Genomic DNA, 17614 nt, shown 5'->3' with positions numbered 1-17614 from the left:
TGACAATGACAAGGAGACACAGTTGCTGTATACATGTTTTTTTTATTGAATTCAATTAGCATAGCTTAAATACAAGCAAATGCAGGTTTCAGCAAATACCATTTTTTTCTTGACTGGGGAAATAAAGCATCTTTTAAATGCAAACAAAGTAGTAATGGTCAAATATTGTCTGAACAACCAATACAATTACAACATTTTCAGTATTACGCATAACATACTGTAAAAAGAAAGCATTTTAATTGCGGCTTGCGTAGTATAGGAGTTTACGACATGTGGGTGACGCTGATGGATGTCGTTCCATCAGAAATGGATGGTCGACTGCAATGCCGAGTTCTGGTCAAAGGCATACAAATACGACCGCAGCCAAGTTTACAAAGTAACTGTATTAGCTCCTTGCGGAACCGCACACCCACAAAGGCATACAAGAAAGGGTTCAGGCAACAGTGAGAGAAACCCAGGCTCTGTGTCACATCAAGGACTGGCGCCAGTAGAACATAAAAATCACAGCTATTATATGAGATCAGCTGCAGGTCTACCAGTGTTTTTATCAGTAAGGTGATATTATATGGCAGCCAACAGACACAAAAGACAATAGTGACAAGTAAGGCCAGTCGAATTGCGCCTTGCCTCGTTTGGCTTTTCTGGCTGTTGAACAAAGTAACAACCACTGCTGTGTAGCAGTAGCTCATGACAGCCATAGGAAGAAAGAAGCACAAATGATCTAAGACTCTACTGGTCAAAACCCAGTTGTGTGCATGGATTCCATCTTGATTATAATAATAGAAACAGGAGAGCCTGGCTGTGTTTCTCCTATCCTCTTTCACAGCAAGAAACACAACATTGGGTATTGTAACAGTCAAACAGACCAGCCATAATATAATGCATGTTAAGTGCACTGTTCTCCGACGTCGAGTTTGCAAACTAGGAATAGCGTGAACAATAGCCAAATAGCGATCAAAGCCAATGCAAGCTAGAAGTAAACTCCCACAGAGGAGGTTAAGATTTTTCATCAGGCCCACCAGCTTGCAGAGAAACTCCCCAAACAGCCAACCAACAATGTTGTCCACCACACTGAAAGGCAACGTAAAGAGGAGCATTAGATCAGCAAAGGCAAGGTGCAGCAGGTAGATCTCGGTGAGGCGCAGCAGGCGCCAATGACTCAGGAGGACTGTTGTCATCAGGCCATTCCCTGCTACACCCAGCAGAAAGATCAAACTGTGAAGCACAGGTTGGAACACAAGCTGGAACGTCTGCAGGCCCTTCTCCTCAAATCCACAGGGGACCGGTGGGTCTGTTGTATTTTCATAGACGTAGCCTGTCAGATTGTCAAGTTCTTCAAGGCCGGCCAGCTGTAAAATACACAGAGGCAAGATTGAGAAAACTGTTCTACAGAATGAAACATAACATCACACTTGATTGATTTATTTCATGATGTTTTTCTACAATACTAAAATAAAGAATCATTACACAAGTCGAAAGGGATTTTGAAGAAATCTAGTGGTTATGGTTTGGTTACCTGCAGGTTTGACATTTAAATTGTCAGGCAGGATGCACTGAATAGGCCGATATGTTTCACTTCTCCTTTCTGAGCAAAAATATGTTCAATGTATATGTATACATCTGAATGAAAAGAACACGTTTTTTGCTTTATCAAGAACAATCAGGTAAATATTCCTCTGCTGAGGAAATCAGACGACATCTGAATGGTCAGTTTAGACCTGGGGTACACATGTGTTTCTTGTTAAACAGAAGGTCTTCACAAACAGATGTTTTTAATATTAGTGTTGAACCAGTGACACAGACACGCGCAGAAAAAGTTACTGTATATATTCTGAAAATGAAAATAGAAATATGGATCAAATGTGACACGGTGCGATATAAAGAGGGTTTTAGATAAATGGAATTTGTGGTCTTAAAGTATTTCCCCTTTTTAAAAAAACATATACCTGTACAGTACATTACAGTAATTTCTTCCTCTCATTATTCCCTGGTGATCTAACAGGAAGAAGCTTAATATACTTAATGCAAATAAGCCACGTCTGTGTCTGTGAATTTTAGCAGTATTTGAAATGCAATTATAGGAAACAGCTTTATGACTGTGACTTTGAAATGCCAGATGCTGCTGAGGTTTAAAAGATTTATGCATACTATCTTAGCTACTTGAAATTTTCCACCAGCAATTTAAAAAAGCATTTACATACAGAATTAATCACAGTAAACCTTACCTATTTCATAGCTATGACATTCCTATAGAAATAAAAATATAACACATCTGGATATCTATTACAAAGACTTTTAAGAGAAGATATTTTTATTGAACATCAGCTCTGCATGTTTTTCTTACCTCAAAAATGGTAAAGGTTTGTGTAACAGCCATGAGGGTAAATCTCCGTCTCCTGAATGTAGATCTCACTCTGTCACGATAAGAGTTCTTGAACGTTTGTGCTTGTTCTGCATTTGCTCTGCTGTCTTTGTTTGTTTCAAAACACTAGTCAAAACATGCAAGCATGCAAGAGCAGTAATGCATGTCCAAGTTACTGCACCCACTTGTAATAATATCCAAACTTATGCTGAACGGTTCTTGAGTATTTTTTTGCAAAAACAACACTTAAAAAGTCTTATCTGTATACCAACCATCCGCTGACTAATATGTTTTGGTCATCATATATCATCTTGCGTTGCCACATGCATTTGTTTTGTTTTTGAAAGCAACAGATGAAGACATAAAACAAGAAGCGCAAGCTTGTTAATAATCTGACTTAAACTTCTTGTAAGGGGTTTTAGCTGGGTATAAACCACCTGAAATAAATGCTGATGCAACTTTGTGAGCAAAAAAGAAAACAAGACCATCAGTAAGAAGATAGATTATTTTTATATACTTATTCTGCACATCTGTTATCCCTGCTGCTGGGTAGGTGTGAGACAGATAAACCGCAAGCTGCAAAAAAGGGGCTTTTTCAAATGTCCCATGCAAATTAGTGATTATTAGTTGCACATTAGACTTTCACCACAAAGAATTATGAGATTTTTTTGTCAAGAAACAGGATTCTTGCATGTACAGGACAAAATCAGCAGAGGCTTCCAACTTATAGGGGGCACAAACGAATATAAAACAGTAAAGTTCATCAAAGGAGTTTTACGTTTTTAAGTTCCTTAGAAAAGTATGGCCTTGTGACCAGAAATGGTTGTTTGTATTTGGCTGGTTCACCAGATTAATTCATTCAGGAAAAGCCATCAGAGCTCTGAGCAGCTTTGTCCCCAAACCTGCAGCTTCCAGGTGTGAACAGGACTTTCCAGGAAAAGAGAAAGCTGTTCTGGAGACCTTTGGTCGAAAAGGGGCTCATTACTGTCAGTAACATTACTTTAGTTTAATGAAGGTGAAGAAAAGGTTTGTATGTACATGATCAGTTAATGTCAAACACGTTTCCAGTTGTAAGTTGGAACACCAGTGTAATTTTTTAGGAGCAGCACCATCTTCAAAACAGAAAAAAAACATGAGCCAATGATATTCCACGTGTTTTGATTTATGCAGAATGAGTCAGCTGTTGAAAATGTTTGAATGCTTTTCAGTCCAGTAAAATCTTGTTTATTTAGGTTGCCCAAAATCACAATTTTCCTCACAGGAAAGACGATAACCCTCACACCATATATCCAGATAAAGAAAACAATAACAGAAAAAAACTTTGACAAGTAAAAAATAAAAAAAAGGAAAGAAAGACTCTGTAAAACATGGCCTATGTGTTTAAGATTTGGATGACTACGGTATCTTCGTTTTCACCAAATTCAAAAACAAGGTTCAGAGATCTTTACTGGTTATTGGAAACTCTTCTAGTTATAAGTCACCTGTAGCCTACAGGCCTACTATGCTTTAGAGATTAATTGAGGCTAACCTGCAAGAGAGGTAACAACAGAGTGTAAACCAAATTTCCATCACTGATTAATAAATCAGCCTATGTAAAATTATGTATAGATATAAGGATTGTATAAATATATAAAATGTAAATATAGTACATCAAATTGTACAAATAGATATGTATATATAGATATAGATATATGGATTGCATAAATATATAAATTATAAAAAATCATATATATCAAATATGTATGGAAAATCATTGGATTGTAAATATCAAATATAGTATCATAAATATAGTATAGCAAATTGTATATAGATAGATTGTATATATAGAGAGATTATAAGGAACACAGGAAGTTAATTTAATTTAATAAATATTAATTATTGAGCTGTGGAAAAGGGGTAGGATTAAATAAATGTTATACTTCTTCCTAGTCCTTTTCAGGCATATCACTTGAATATATGTAATTTTCTTTTTCTTTTTTTGTGAAATAATTTGAACATTGTTTTTTGTTTATTGTATTTTCATGCTTTTCATTTTGTTTTGTATTTTTGATATGTTTGATTTTATTTGATATGTCTGAAATAAATTGAATCAATCAATCAATCAAAAAATGACATTAAAAAAGTATGAGAACAACATCAATAGAGAAAAGGACTACCAGCACCCAGAAGGGCCTCATATCTAAATTATATTTCATAGGATATATTACACACCACATAAGCTTTATCAGTTCAGTCATGAGACATCTCCCTGCTGCCCTAGGTGCAACAATCAAACAGGGGATCTAATACATATGTTTTGGAAATGTGACAGACTGAATGATTACTGGAACTTTATATTTGACCAACTGTCCAAAATATTTTCGAAAGAGCTGACCCCAAACCCCCGCATGGCTATTCTGGGCGATGCTACAGTGCTGATAAAATTTGACAATCATGAAAAGAAACTTATCCTACTGGCTATGACCACAGCAAAAAAATGCATTTTATTGCCACTGGAAATCTGAAACCCCTCCCCCAATCAAGCAGTGGTGGTCAGAATTGCTATCGTATTGTACACCTGAGAAAATCATGTATTATGTGAAAGGACAACAAATGCAATTCCAGAACGTTTGGGGTCGTGTTATAGATTATATCCCCATAATGGGGGATCAAGTAGAAGCCTAATTTGATTAATTTATCAAAGTGTGACCATGATTATGTGTTTTGGTTTTATTTTTTATTTATTCTTTTTGTTGCCCTTTTTTTTATTATTGTTATTGTTGTTGTTGTTGTTGTTGATGTGAACATCAGTACGGTGCTGTTGTAAGACAGGTTTTATTCACCATGCACCTTAATAACGTATCATTTAGTATTTGCCTACTTGCACATAGCTCTGTATATATATATTTATTTCTCGTTTACTGCATATAGTTCTGTTTACATCTGGTCACTACTGCACCTAGTTCTGTTTACATCTGTTAGTCCGATCACTGTCCACTTATATCTACTCTTTTATATTTTGTATTTTTAAGTTAAGTTTAAGCTTTAAGTTGTATTTAAAATTGACACTTTATATTTAGGTTAAAATGTTTCGTTTACTTGCACTGTTGTTAATTTACTGCTGTGTGTGCCTTTGAATTCCCCCCTCGGGGACAAATAAAGCTTTTTGAATTTGAATTTGAAGGTTAAAGATATATGTTACTGCTGCTGGTACTGTCTTGTCTGCATGGTGTCTATTGTTTAGGGTAAAATTAATTAAAATAAAATAATAAATATAAATAAATAATAAATAAATAATATATTTGTGTAATTTAATGACCTCTTGGTGGAATAAAACAAGGGAAATATAAACGGGATGATTGTACAGAATATATAAACAAAACAAACAAAAAAGAGTCGGGATCGATAAAGTGGAAATTTAAAGAAAGTCCTTGAGTTTTAATCGGGGTTAACCCGTTGATTTGAAATGAAATCAGCTGATAAATTGGAGGGGGGCGGGTTCAAATACGAGCGGAAGCCATCTTGAACGGTTGGTTGACATGACTCTTTTCGCAGTCAGCTAAAAAAAATTGAGTACACCTTACAAACACCGCGTAGGGAACCGGTTACTTCAGGTATTTAAAGGTAAATACACGCGCACCTTACCAACACATCCCTGCGTATTGTCACTGTCAGATATTCCGTCATTTTTGAGGCGACCTTTTCGGGTTAACTTCTCATCGTTGACCCCTTTCATGCTATCATGCTATCATGCTAGCACGCAGTCCTCTCTGCTGAGGTAACGTCGATTTAAATGAGTTAAATGTTTTATATCGAGTTGTTGCATGTTCGGCAACGGTGGTGAACATGTAAAAAAACAAACGGGAACACACGCGTAATGACTAACATAGTGGATTTAAGTGTTTCTAATCCGGTATTCAATCATTGCTTACCGGACACAGCGTTAGCCTTAAGCTAACGTGCTAGTTAGCATTCTGCGGCAGCGCAGGTAGCTGGAATCTGTCGTAGGTCCTTTTTCTACTTTGACGTATTTAACAGATAAAACAATGCTTTTTGCCAGACATTTTATCACTTAAGTGTATTCTGCAGACGGATTGGACACTCTGTATGTTAAGAGTTTGTAAATATTATGATCAAAAGGTAATTAAATATCATATAACATCAACGCTGTAAGTCGGTCAACTTAGGCCAGTCATCTACGGTTACGGATGTCAGTCAATTAAATAACACCTACACGTCTCACCTTCAAGTCAGACAGCGGGGTTTTTTTCTTTTACAATACGCTTTGTTTAATTAAGTTGCCTTGTAGTCTTTGCCTTTTTTTTTTTAATAACGTCTTTGCCTTTTTATGTTTCAGGGAAAGAAGAATGAGAAAGACGCAGCGGCGCAGTTGAGCTTCACAAGATGGCTTGCTGAGCCCTCCTGGTGAATGGTTTTCTACACAACTTACGGAATTTAACATAAAAGATTTAGCCCTTAATTACTGGGAAAATAAAAAATAAATGCTTAGAAGTTGCAGGAAGTTTGAAAGGGGGGATAATTGGAGTCACCAAAACGAGAACATTGTGGAGGAACCTGCCGAGAGGAGAAATTTGGACAATTTTTTGAAGACTCAATAATAGAGGACAATCAAGCTCTGAGGAGTCCCAGGAAAGTGGACTCTATTCATCCAGAGACTGTTAAAGCCTTCATTACTATTGGAGCAGAAAAGAAAAGCTACGTAAACATGAGTACTGCCAGGACAGAGAACCCAGTGATTTTGGGCTTGTCAAACCAGAATGGACAGCTGAGAGGCTCAGTGAAGCCTGCAGGAGCTCCAGGTGGAGGAGGAGGAGGAGGTGGTGGTGGAGGAGGAGGAGGCCCTCAACTGCAGCTTAACCAGATGAAAGGAGCAATCAACAATGGTAACTCCCAGCCGGTCCCTACAACTAACGCTGTCATCAAGTAAGTTATAAAATACAATCATTTTGAAGTTCTCTGTGCATTGGCAAAAAAAAACAATAAAACTTCATATTCTTTGTTATGCTTTTTGTTAACAAGATTTGTATCCTCCACAGACCTGGAGATGACTGGAAGAAAAATTTGAAATTGCCCCCAAAAGACATGAGGATGAGAACTTCGGTTGGTACAAGATGTCTCTTTTGTAATTGAGTGGAAAGTCCTTAAATCTCTACCTGCCTTGTTTTAAACTGCAAGTGCCAGATATTTCCTAGCAAACACTCATTTTTACTACTGCTAAGCGGGAGTCTTGATTACAATTACTTAATTGTTCACACTTTAAATGTATACAATTGTTAAATTAATATTGCATTTTTTCTAACATTTAACTTTTTTTATTTTTCATTTCTTTTACATTTTCTGAATTTATGTAAAATCTTTTTGTTGTAATTTTTATGGTCTTTTATATTTAGTATAATAATCCTGAAATTACAACCGTTAATTTTAAAGTTTAGTACATCAAATGCTAATGAGCTTTCTTTTTCATGATTCTAGGATGTGACTGCAACAAAAGGCAATGAGTTTGAAGATTATTGCCTGAAGAGGGAGCTGCTCATGGGAATCTTTGAGATGGGCTGGGAAAAGCCATCTCCAATCCAGGTACATGCAGACGATGCTCAGATTATATCACCTTTTTAAACTGGACACAACGGAGCATGCTCTTCAGCGAATACATTTTAAAAAAATATTTAAAAGGTTTTATTTGTTTACAAAGGCTTTAGGGCTATTATAGCACTTTGACCGTGGCACTTTGATAACCTTGATACTATTTCTCAATTCAGATCATGTGAAACATTAACTTTATATGGTCAACATTATTGCAGTTTACAACTCTTTACAGAGTTGGTAAAATGTTGTCTTTAACTAAAATGATGTTTTAATGGGATGGAATGATAGTTTTCCACTGAGCTCAAAGTTTGTTAAAATGGGGTTCAAGGATTGCTCAGTAGACTGGGAACTGCCTTGAAATTACTTGTTAAAATCCACAGGATATTTTCCTTCATTACTGTTTTCCCCAGGGAAATAAAAATAAATAATTATTTATTTATTTATAACAATAAACAAAGTGCACTGTGTATAGCTCTACCCTTTAGGGTTGGATTGGTATGCTTGGCACCCCAACAGTAAGGTAGCAAAAAGGAAGTACAGTACGGATCACTTATTTTGGTACCATTCCCAATTTTTGACAGTGGGAATAAATGCGTACTGAACCGTAGGTTATAGGGTTGGTTGATTGGCTTTAATGCATTCAGGTAAAACCCCCCTTGCTGGTTTGACTGGTGCACCAAGCAAACTGAGTTAGGTAAGAGTGGGCCAAAAGACCAGAGTACCATTCTCTGCTTTTTATCGAGTCAGCCAACTTACATAAACGAAAATGAAAATCAATGTGGTTACTTGGGGTATTCATCTGAAACCTGTCAAAGTTGGTTATAATTAGACCTAAACGAAGCACTATTATGATACTATTTATTTTTACACAGGAGGAAAGTATTCCCATTGCACTGTCAGGGAGAGATATCCTGGCCAGAGCCAAGAATGGCACGGGAAAGAGTGGAGCCTACCTCATTCCCTTACTTGAACGCATTGACCTGAAGAAGGACTGCATACAAGGTGAGAGCTGGTTTCCTGTCATAGTTTCCACCCTGTTAATGTCTGAAATCTCACACCTGGATTGAGATGGAAATTAAATGTAACAAAGTAATGAGTGATGGCAAAATAATTTAACTAACACTACTAAGCTGGCTCTGATTGTTGTAGAATTGTGCATACTCAACACATGCATGTTTGTCTGTTCTTCCAGCAATGGTCATAGTGCCCACCAGAGAACTGGCTCTGCAAGTCAGCCAAATATGTATCCAGGTCAGCAAACACATGGGTGGAGTGAAGGTAATGGCAACCACAGGTGGAACCAACCTCCGTGATGACATCATGAGACTCGATGAAACAGGTAAATGTCCCTGGTGTGGACGTGCATTACTTTGCCTCTCTTCATATAAAATACTGTGTTCATATCTACCTCCAAAGACTCCTGAATGACTGATTAATGTAGATACTAAATCTTTCATCATTAACCCTCTCTGAGAGAGGCTAGTTAAAGTTTTGGGATTGCTTGTAGCATATTCTTTCTATAAAAAAAGTGTACTGCACAGAGGTCTATGCAAACATTTCTAATAAATACATTCTGGATGTCAGTCTGTCTCATGCATTAACAAGAAGCCTGTATCTGATGTGGGGATCTATCAGCGGGAATGATGGGGTCTCTGTTCCCTGTGGTTGTATATTTGCATTCTGAGTATCTGGAAAAACAATCTATATATACAATTTCATTACAAAAAGCATGACATGAGGCAGATGTTAATTTCTTATTCTCAGAGGCTTATTATTGCCTACACTTGATCTGTACCAGTAAAGACTGACGACTAACTAACGTGATGCCAGCAGGAATCACAAATTCAACAAAAAACTGGTGGTTATAACGCTAAATTCTTGGCAGTCAGGGCACGTTGATTGAAATATGGCAACCGTTCAAAACACAAGCTCTTTAGCTGAGTGAATACTGCCAAATGATTTCTCTAGAATGTTTGAATACAACTTTTTATACTACATTGTCGTCAGTGACTGAATAAACCCTTTGTATAGATCAGATGCTCGTTCTTTATACAGCCACTCTGAAAGCTTTGTGCTTTTCTATCCATCCATCCAGCCAACCTTGAACACAAACCCTGTGTCACAGATATTTTTTCACCACTATCTTATTGTTTTTACAGTACATGTGGTCATTGCCACTCCTGGGAGGATTTTAGACCTCATCAAGAAAGGAGTGGCTAAAGTCAATCAAGTGCAGATGATTGTTCTGGATGAAGTGAGTGAAGTTTGTTAGTTGTGTTTGACCCCACAGTAATATTAATGAATGAACTTGTGACATAAATTTAATATTTCTGTATTAGTCAGCTCTGAATGTGCCTCTCTGACCCCCCCATGATTTTCTGCTCCACAGGCAGACAAACTCCTGTCTCAGGACTTTGTAGTGATGATGGAGGAGATACTGGGCTTCCTGGCCAAACAGAGGCAGATTCTGCTGTATTCTGCAACCTTCCCTCTCAGCGTGCAGAAGTTTATGGTACATTCTTCTACTTTAAGGAACTGATTTCTAAATTTCTCAGTTAATAAACAAATCAGCCTTTTAAACTACTCCTGTCCCGATCTTCTGTATAGAACTCACACTTGCAGAAACCATATGAGATCAACCTGATGGAGGAGCTGACACTGAAGGGTGTGACTCAGTATTACGCTTATGTAACTGAAAGGCAAAAGGTTCATTGCCTGAACACCTTGTTCTCCCGGGTAAGTGTTGTCTTTCTTTGTTTTTAATTCACTTCAGTTGAAGTGAAACTGAAAAATACCCAGATGACTTCCAGCTTGAATTCAAGAGGCTGCTTTATAATCTTCAAACATTGACTCTTTTACATTTGGATATGAAACTAATATAATTATGAGCTAATCTTAAAAATGTGATACCTTTTTATTAGGCATTGAAAATATTGTATTTCTTTTTCTATTTTTCAGCTCCAGATCAACCAGTCCATCATTTTCTGCAACTCCTCTCAGAGAGTGGAGCTCCTCGCCAAGAAAATTTCCCAGCTTGGTTATTCATGTTTCTACATTCATGCCAAGATGAGACAGGTCAGCTCAAAGTCCTGCCTCAGAATTACCTGCCAACAGTACATCCGAGACTTGACTGTAGTGTTTTCTGCAAGGTTGACAGGCTATAGCAACATGGTTACATACCTTTTTACATAGTTCCTTTCCACAGCTCAAAACTGAAAATACATTTCCCTGCTCTCTTCTATTATGTATAAAAGAGGTGGAAATGTTTTACAAATAAGCCTTTTCTTTCTCTTGCTCTCCAGGAGCACCGCAACCGCGTATTCCACGACTTCAGAAACGGCCTCTGCAGGAATCTCGTCTGCACTGGTAAGTAGCAGAGCCATCTGTTTATTTTACAAGCAGAGTTGTGAAAGCTGTGTCGTTGTTTTGAGACTGTCAACATATCATCAACTACCTTTTTCCCAGCTAAAACCAGTGTTAACAATGTGGAGTTACACACTACTCAAGTACTGTAATTAAATCTCTCTAAATTCAGTTCTTTGAATGGTTGTCCCATCTGCCTCTGCCCTTTGAAAAGTGTCGAGTCACATTACAGCTGACCTTACACTTAGACACACACAGTATAGAGAATATAAGGCTTCAGTAGTTTAAAAAAAAACAAAAAACCTTTAAAATAAAGAGAAAAAATATTATTTAATAGATTAGACTAGATGTTTATTGCCATTTGTACAGGACAGTACAAGAACATTGGATTTTTTTTGTGCATTTCTCAGAGATAGCTCTGCAAACAAGGTAAAGGTATAAAAAATAGAAAGGCAATATAAACATGAGTAGAAAGAAGTAAGAAAAAATAAACTGTATTACACTATAATATAACTGCAATAAAAACAAATCAACCAAAAACCCTCTTACATGACCTTGTGTTGACATAATGGCTGGGACTGTGTGCACACTTTATGGAGAACAGCTCACCTAATCCTTTCTTGAGAGCCTTTTCAGAATGTTTTTAATTTGCGTGGCTGCTTGACACATTCTAATTGCTGCATGTTGAGTTCAGCTTTAAAGGCAATGTGTTTACCTGTGATCTGCACCCACAGTAACAAAATTACAAATAGAACGTTTACCAAAAGACAAAGTGGAAGCAGCACGTTGAGCTGTTCAGTTTTAAACAAAGTTGTTGTGCCACTGGAATTATCAGCCTAAAACATTTTGATTAGCCCTCTGAGGTCGACGCTGTTGTATACCTTTATGAATGTTGTCTTTATATTATCAGTTCTAAAAATGGAACGGTAAGGCTTATCTACTTGATGAAAAATCAACTCGCTTCATTATTCTCGGCAGCTTTCCGGTGATAAAGTATGTGTGTTTCTGTGAAGTCCAGGAGCTTTTCTATTAAGATCAGTGGATGTTAAGTGACTGTTAAATTAATGTCTGTGATCAGCTGACATATTCTGGCAAATGAGATGCAGGTGCAGCCTGTAACGGATGCAACAGCCTGCTCTCAGCACTGAAATGCAAAAGATGAAATTGAATGGATTGATGCTATTCAGCTTATTCTAGTATCAGTAGCTCTTTCCTCCTACATAAATACATCACAGCACATAAATATAAAAGATAGAACTGCTTGAATGGATGCATTACACGGTTGTTTACAGAAGGAGACCAGGCGTTAAACATTTTGGGCAAAATGTCTTGAGACCCCAGTTGCTGGCCAGCTTTGGCACTCCAATCAGATTGGGGTCTAAAGATGGAACATATATGACTTGTGCTGCCTGAAGGGGGACACCAAATACCTGTTTTAGAATGCATTGTTGACTTTACGATAAGATAATTAAATAGTAGTTTTTTTATTGTGAGTGTTAAACTCACAATCTTTGCATATACATGTGTATAGTGATACTTTTGGTGACATGCTCCAGAGGTAGGTAGACATTGTTGCAGTCATGCAAATGGTGACAAACAGAAGGTATTGTTTTGTATGTTTGTCAGCCTGTGGAAAATCATGCATGTTTGATTAAAAAAATGTGCTTGTCTTCGTGAAGTTCTTACACTGGGGACACAACATTCTCTCTTGCTTTGTTTTTATTTAGATCTCTTCACAAGAGGCATTGACATTCAAGCTGTGAATGTCGTGATCAACTTCGACTTTCCCAAGCTGGGAGAAACATACCTTCATCGCATTGGTAGATCCGGTAAGATCTTTTCTTTACTTTTTTCCCCCCAGCTGTGCAGCCTCTGCTCATGTCACAATATATCTAATATTCACATCCTTTATATCCAGGCCGCTTTGGACACTTGGGTCTAGCCATCAACCTCATCACTTACGATGATCGCTTCAACCTGAAAGGGATTGAGGAGCAGCTCGGGACAGAGATCAAGCCCATCCCTGGCATCATTGATAAGAGCCTCTATGTGGCAGAGTACCACAGTGAGAGTGGCGAAGAACTCAAGCCATGAGCCAGTGAGTACACACTAAACTCCCAGGAGGATTCACGTTTGAAATAGGTTTCTGTTGTGACTATCGAAACACACATGGCAGGATGAGACATCTTCTAATTAGACTGATACGTGGAAGTGATCACACTTTCTTTGGCATGCTGCCTCATTGGTGTTGCTTACTAGCGCTACTAAATGTAACACAGACTTTTCAATAGATTTTCAGGCCAATGACTCAATGCCTCTTTTGTCACCAAGAATGCTGTGGAATCTGTGGCTAGCTGTAACAGTTACTGATATAATGAAAATAAAAAAAGAGAGACTGCACAGAAATTGAATGATTCTCTTGAAATAGAAGTGACCTGCTAGTTTTGACCTGTTTACCATTCACTCCAGCAGAGTGATCAAAATTGTCTAACAAGTGTTTGTTATAAAGAGTTAATTTAAGGCAATCCTCTCTCTCTTTGCAGATCAGTCCATCCTCCATTGCCCCCTTTATACCTTTTTTTTCCTCCCCCACATCCCCCCTGTCTGGAGTTCCTTTTTTATGTACAGTTTCTGTCTGTCCTCCTTTTTTTTTTTTTTTTTTTGATGCCACCATGAGGAATGTGTATTTTGATGGACGCGTTTTGGAAGAACTCATTTGCCTTTTTATTGGGCTCAGTGCTGCATCACCACCACCACCACCACCCTGAAGACACAAGCACCTGGAGGAAAGCATGGGACCAAGTAAAAATATATCGATGCACAGTGTGACGATTCATATCCACCGATGACACAAAGCCAGCACCAACAGACCGCTCCATGTCGCCCTCCATTCTCCACTTTTTATTTTGGAAGTTTTAACCAATTTGTATCAAGTGCCTTAACAAGCAGTTCAACTCGTTCTTAAGTAATAACCCTCCATTATCCGCCATTATCTCGCTCGCCTCATACCACACACTCACTTTCACCTAATTGAAAATTTGTCACACTAATTTAATGTCCGATGGCGTAGGTGAATTCATCACAGCTTTTGGTTGGGTCATCTGTTTGAGAGAAATGGAGATAATTAGGAGGGAGACTGGTCTGAATTACCTTTCTGCTGGCTTAGCTGCACTTGCGTCTGGCTGAAAAATGAGGACAAAACTTGGATTTTTCCATGGACAGAGATGCTGGAATTTTTCCAAAAGACAGCCAGACTGTCCAGCTGCTTGTGGAGAAGCTTGTGCTTCCAAAAGACCCAAACCCTTTCCTCTGTCTTCAGCATCAGAACACTAAATATGAATGAGCAGCCTCTCAACACCATGAGTCATGAGGATTCCTGTTTCGGTGGAGTTAAATTGTGGGGAGCGTTTTTTTTTTTTCTTCTTCATTTTTCTTTCTTGTCCTGTGTTTCACCTTCCTGTGGATGGCCATACTAAATTCTAAGAGTGCAGCCGACATGTGGGGCGCACCTCACACTTTGTATATACCTTAATTTTAAGATTGTTTTAAACAAGTTCAAAAGGCTGGCCGACAAACTGAAAGCTTTCCCCCTTCTCTCTCGTTAGCACTGGAGACTGTTTCCTTAAATGCCAGTTTGTTTGTTCTGCAATATTGGCCTGTGAATTTATTTATAATTTTAGAAATTGCAGAAGTTATTAGAATCTAAAACATTGAAATGACCTTGTGCATGAAATGTTTTTGGTGGCCGAGCTCATCACTGATAATCTTTTAGCCCCTACAAATTGATGGCCAGTGCAATTCTTGAAAGCTGCACTTAAACTGAGAGTTAAACTTGTCGCCCGTTTTCTCCTGCTCCCAGTGTTAACGAGTGTTCAGTCGAGACAGATGGCTTTGATAAGCTTGTGCATTTGAGTAATGAATTCTTTGTTATCACCAGCCTTAACTTGTGAAACTGACTCTTGACGCACTCTTAAGATCTCCATTTACAATGAGTGTTATTTAAAGAGAAAATATTATATCATGTAGTAGTACTACTTGCTGCAGTGCAGCTGAATTGGCAGAGAATTAGTTTTCTGGGGGAGGTATTTGCTGTTACGTTGATCTATATGCTCTTTAAGCACAGCTACATAATTTCACTAATGTTGAGCAGGGAGCTGTGGATTTATTTTCCCCCGTTTGAAGAATGTCAGCCGAATGCATCAAAATGAACCATCTGACCTAACATGTAGCAGGAATTAGTTCTCTGTGCATTCCAAGTTAGCTGGCTTTATGAAACCGGTTAACAAAAGATGCCTCACGAAAACAACCTGAGCAGGTTGAGCAGCACTTAGCACACAGATGGGTTCAGGCAATAACGCTGACTGCACTGCTTTTTGTACACTTGTGCTGCCCCTGAGAGAAGTGTAAGATGGTGCAACAAAAAAGAGAATTGGCACAGAGGGGGAATGGGCATGAAGGATTTCAGAATTTCTATCAGTCGGACTGCTTGTTTAAAAAAAAAAAACAACTTTAGCATCCCAGGCTGCTGAGTTTATTTCTTATTTCTCTGCCCTTTATTGCTTTTGATATTTTGGGTTTGGGTTACAGTTTGCAATTTTATGCAACATTGACAACCTTTATATTGCATTAAGGTTTTCTTAGCAGGCGTTTGCAGAGCTGAAACCTTTCTGCAAATGAGGTTCCCTTAGTTATGAGATGCTCTGAACCGTTCTAACCAATGAGAAGTATTATTGCACATTTAATTTAAGCTCTTTTTAAACACTTTAAAACAGATCAGTTTAAGCTTTCACCTGTATTTCTCATTGTTTAGGACTTTGACCCCTGTTCTCTCAGCTCCATGGTTGTCCCCTTTTAAAGAAAAAACTTGCTCATCTGATTTGGCTGTTTTGGCTTATTGTTTGGGTGGGAGGGTAGTGTTTTGTTATAAAAATGGAAGAAAAAAAAAAAACTCTAAATTAAATTGAGCACAAGTTGAGTGAACAGGGGTTAAATCTATACAGGCACTTGGCAGCTGTCTGTAAGGTGTCAGCCCTCCGGTAGTAGCAAATGCTTTCAAGGCAAAAGCCAACAGTCCTTTAACATCGAATATGTTGTCACCTTTAATGGGGTTCTGCTTGACTGCCTGTGGCTGACATCTTGAGAACCTTTAAGACTGAGACAAGAGCATCTTTTCCCAGATTGGCTAAATAATTGGATCATTTCTGTAACTAAATTGTCTCATTCTTTAAGGTCTTTTAAAAAAAATTGTTGGGTGGGTAAATTAGTGTTTTTGCTGCCCTGATGCACATGTTCATCCTCTCCTGATAGTTCTGACAAAAACATCCTGACACAGCTTTTGTGTACAATTTGGCCGTCCTGTAACCTTTCTGTCGAGGAGGATGTGAGTGGAGTCTTTTAAGGGAGCTTTTCCAAAACGTGTGCATCAGTGAAACAACGGGGAGGAGCCTACGGGCTTTACAAAAACAAGGATATGATCAGAAGATCCAAAGTTATGGAAGTGGGTAAAAAAAAAAAGTTCAAAAAAGTTGCCCTTAAATTTGGATTTTTGTTTTCCTTTCGAATGAAATGTTCAAGTGGAGTAAACCTTATTTCAAAAGTCTCCAAATTTAAGTGAAGAATTTAAAGCCTGAGTTAATTTTCTTTTTATTTGATGGAAATTTGGTCGTTATTTAATTGGCAGAATTTTTCAGTGATGCTATTTTTACAGTGGAGTTCAGTTTAAAAGGATGTCATCAGTATGATTGGATGTGATTGAAAGTTTGGTTTAAAATAAAGCTCACTGAAATTTATTCTGTCTGACATTTTATTGTGTATCACTGCAGGGTCCTGTTCCACATTTCTTCAGCACTATGTGTCTGTGTGTTGCTGCTGTTGTGTTCTTCTGTTCAGTCTTAAACTCTGACTTGGAGGGTAAACGAAGCCAGATTAGAGGGTCAGATGGGTCTGTTGAGCCAAAAGTCTGAGTTTTCTCTATCATTAACTTGACCCTTCTGTAAACCTGGCCAGATTACCATGGCAACTTACTCTAAACTCAACCTGGTCAGAGTTTGGGCTTTAAATCAGTGCTGTCATTTTCTGTATGGAAACTTTTGAATGTTACCTTGGTAACGTTTCTGAAAGGAAGCCATGCAGTGACTGAAGACATCACAGAGCCTTTACATTCAGTAAGTGATGAATATATCCCCTTCCCTCTTTCCTACTTGAGTCGAATTCACTTTGAATGTTCAGCAGATCATTCCCACACTAAAACTACAGTGAGGGGACAGCTCCCGTGTGCCCCACGTTGACAAAAAGGATGTTTTA

The 17614-nt window shown here is 38.0% G+C and overlaps 2 protein-coding genes across 3 annotated transcripts; one reads left to right on the top strand and one right to left on the bottom strand.

The window, feature by feature from the left end:
* Positions 1–22: 22 nt before the first annotated feature.
* Positions 23–2748, bottom strand: LOC110003036 (C-X-C chemokine receptor type 5). The gene is made up of 2 exons (XM_020658732.3): positions 2345–2748; positions 23–1349 (listed from the first exon to the last, which is right to left on the bottom strand). The coding sequence occupies exons 1-2, from the start codon at positions 2375–2377 to the stop codon at positions 264–266; spliced, it is 1119 nt and encodes a 372-aa protein (XP_020514388.1). The 5' UTR covers positions 2378–2748; the 3' UTR covers positions 23–263.
* A 3094-nt stretch (positions 2749–5842) lies between these two features.
* On the top strand, positions 5843–17100 carry ddx6 (DEAD (Asp-Glu-Ala-Asp) box helicase 6). Of its 2 annotated transcripts, none has more exons than XM_065959903.1 (14): positions 5843–5965; positions 6699–7285; positions 7399–7462; positions 7835–7939; positions 8821–8950; positions 9141–9287; positions 10108–10202; positions 10338–10460; positions 10556–10684; positions 10907–11023; positions 11251–11314; positions 13039–13140; positions 13230–13409; positions 13855–17100. In XM_065959903.1, exons 2-13 carry the CDS (start codon positions 7068–7070, stop codon positions 13403–13405), a joined length of 1470 nt encoding a protein of 489 aa, XP_065815975.1. In that variant the 5' UTR covers positions 5843–5965; positions 6699–7067; the 3' UTR covers positions 13406–13409; positions 13855–17100. The 2 variants fall into 2 exon arrangements, with proteins under 2 accessions (XP_065815975.1, XP_065815976.1); XM_065959904.1 differs by lacking the exon at positions 5843–5965 and adding an exon at positions 5996–6119.
* Positions 17101–17614: the final 514 nt, after the last annotated feature.

Source organism: Labrus bergylta, chromosome 11 (assembly GCF_963930695.1).
Source record: "Labrus bergylta chromosome 11, fLabBer1.1, whole genome shotgun sequence".
NCBI classification, from domain to species: domain Eukaryota; kingdom Metazoa; phylum Chordata; class Actinopteri; order Labriformes; family Labridae; genus Labrus; species Labrus bergylta.
Note: the sequence above shows the minus strand (reverse complement) of the source record. Positions and strands in the feature narration are given on the sequence as shown.

Bases quoted from the DNA above. Each gene is read 5' to 3' on its own strand.
- LOC110003036 (XM_020658732.3), bottom strand. From the start codon at position 2,377: ATGGCTGTTACACAAACCTTTACCATTTTTGAG. The intron at 1,350-2,344 runs GTAAGAAAAACA...TGTATTTTACAG, and splicing joins AAACCTTTACCATTTTTGAG to CTGGCCGGCCTTGAAGAACT.
- ddx6 (XM_065959903.1), top strand. From the start codon at position 7,068: ATGAGTACTGCCAGGACAGAGAACCCAGTGATTTTGGGCTTGTCAAAC. The intron at 8,951-9,140 runs GTGAGAGCTGGT...CTGTTCTTCCAG, and splicing joins GAAGAAGGACTGCATACAAG to CAATGGTCATAGTGCCCACC. The intron at 10,461-10,555 runs GTACATTCTTCT...TCTTCTGTATAG, and splicing joins TCAGCGTGCAGAAGTTTATG to AACTCACACTTGCAGAAACC.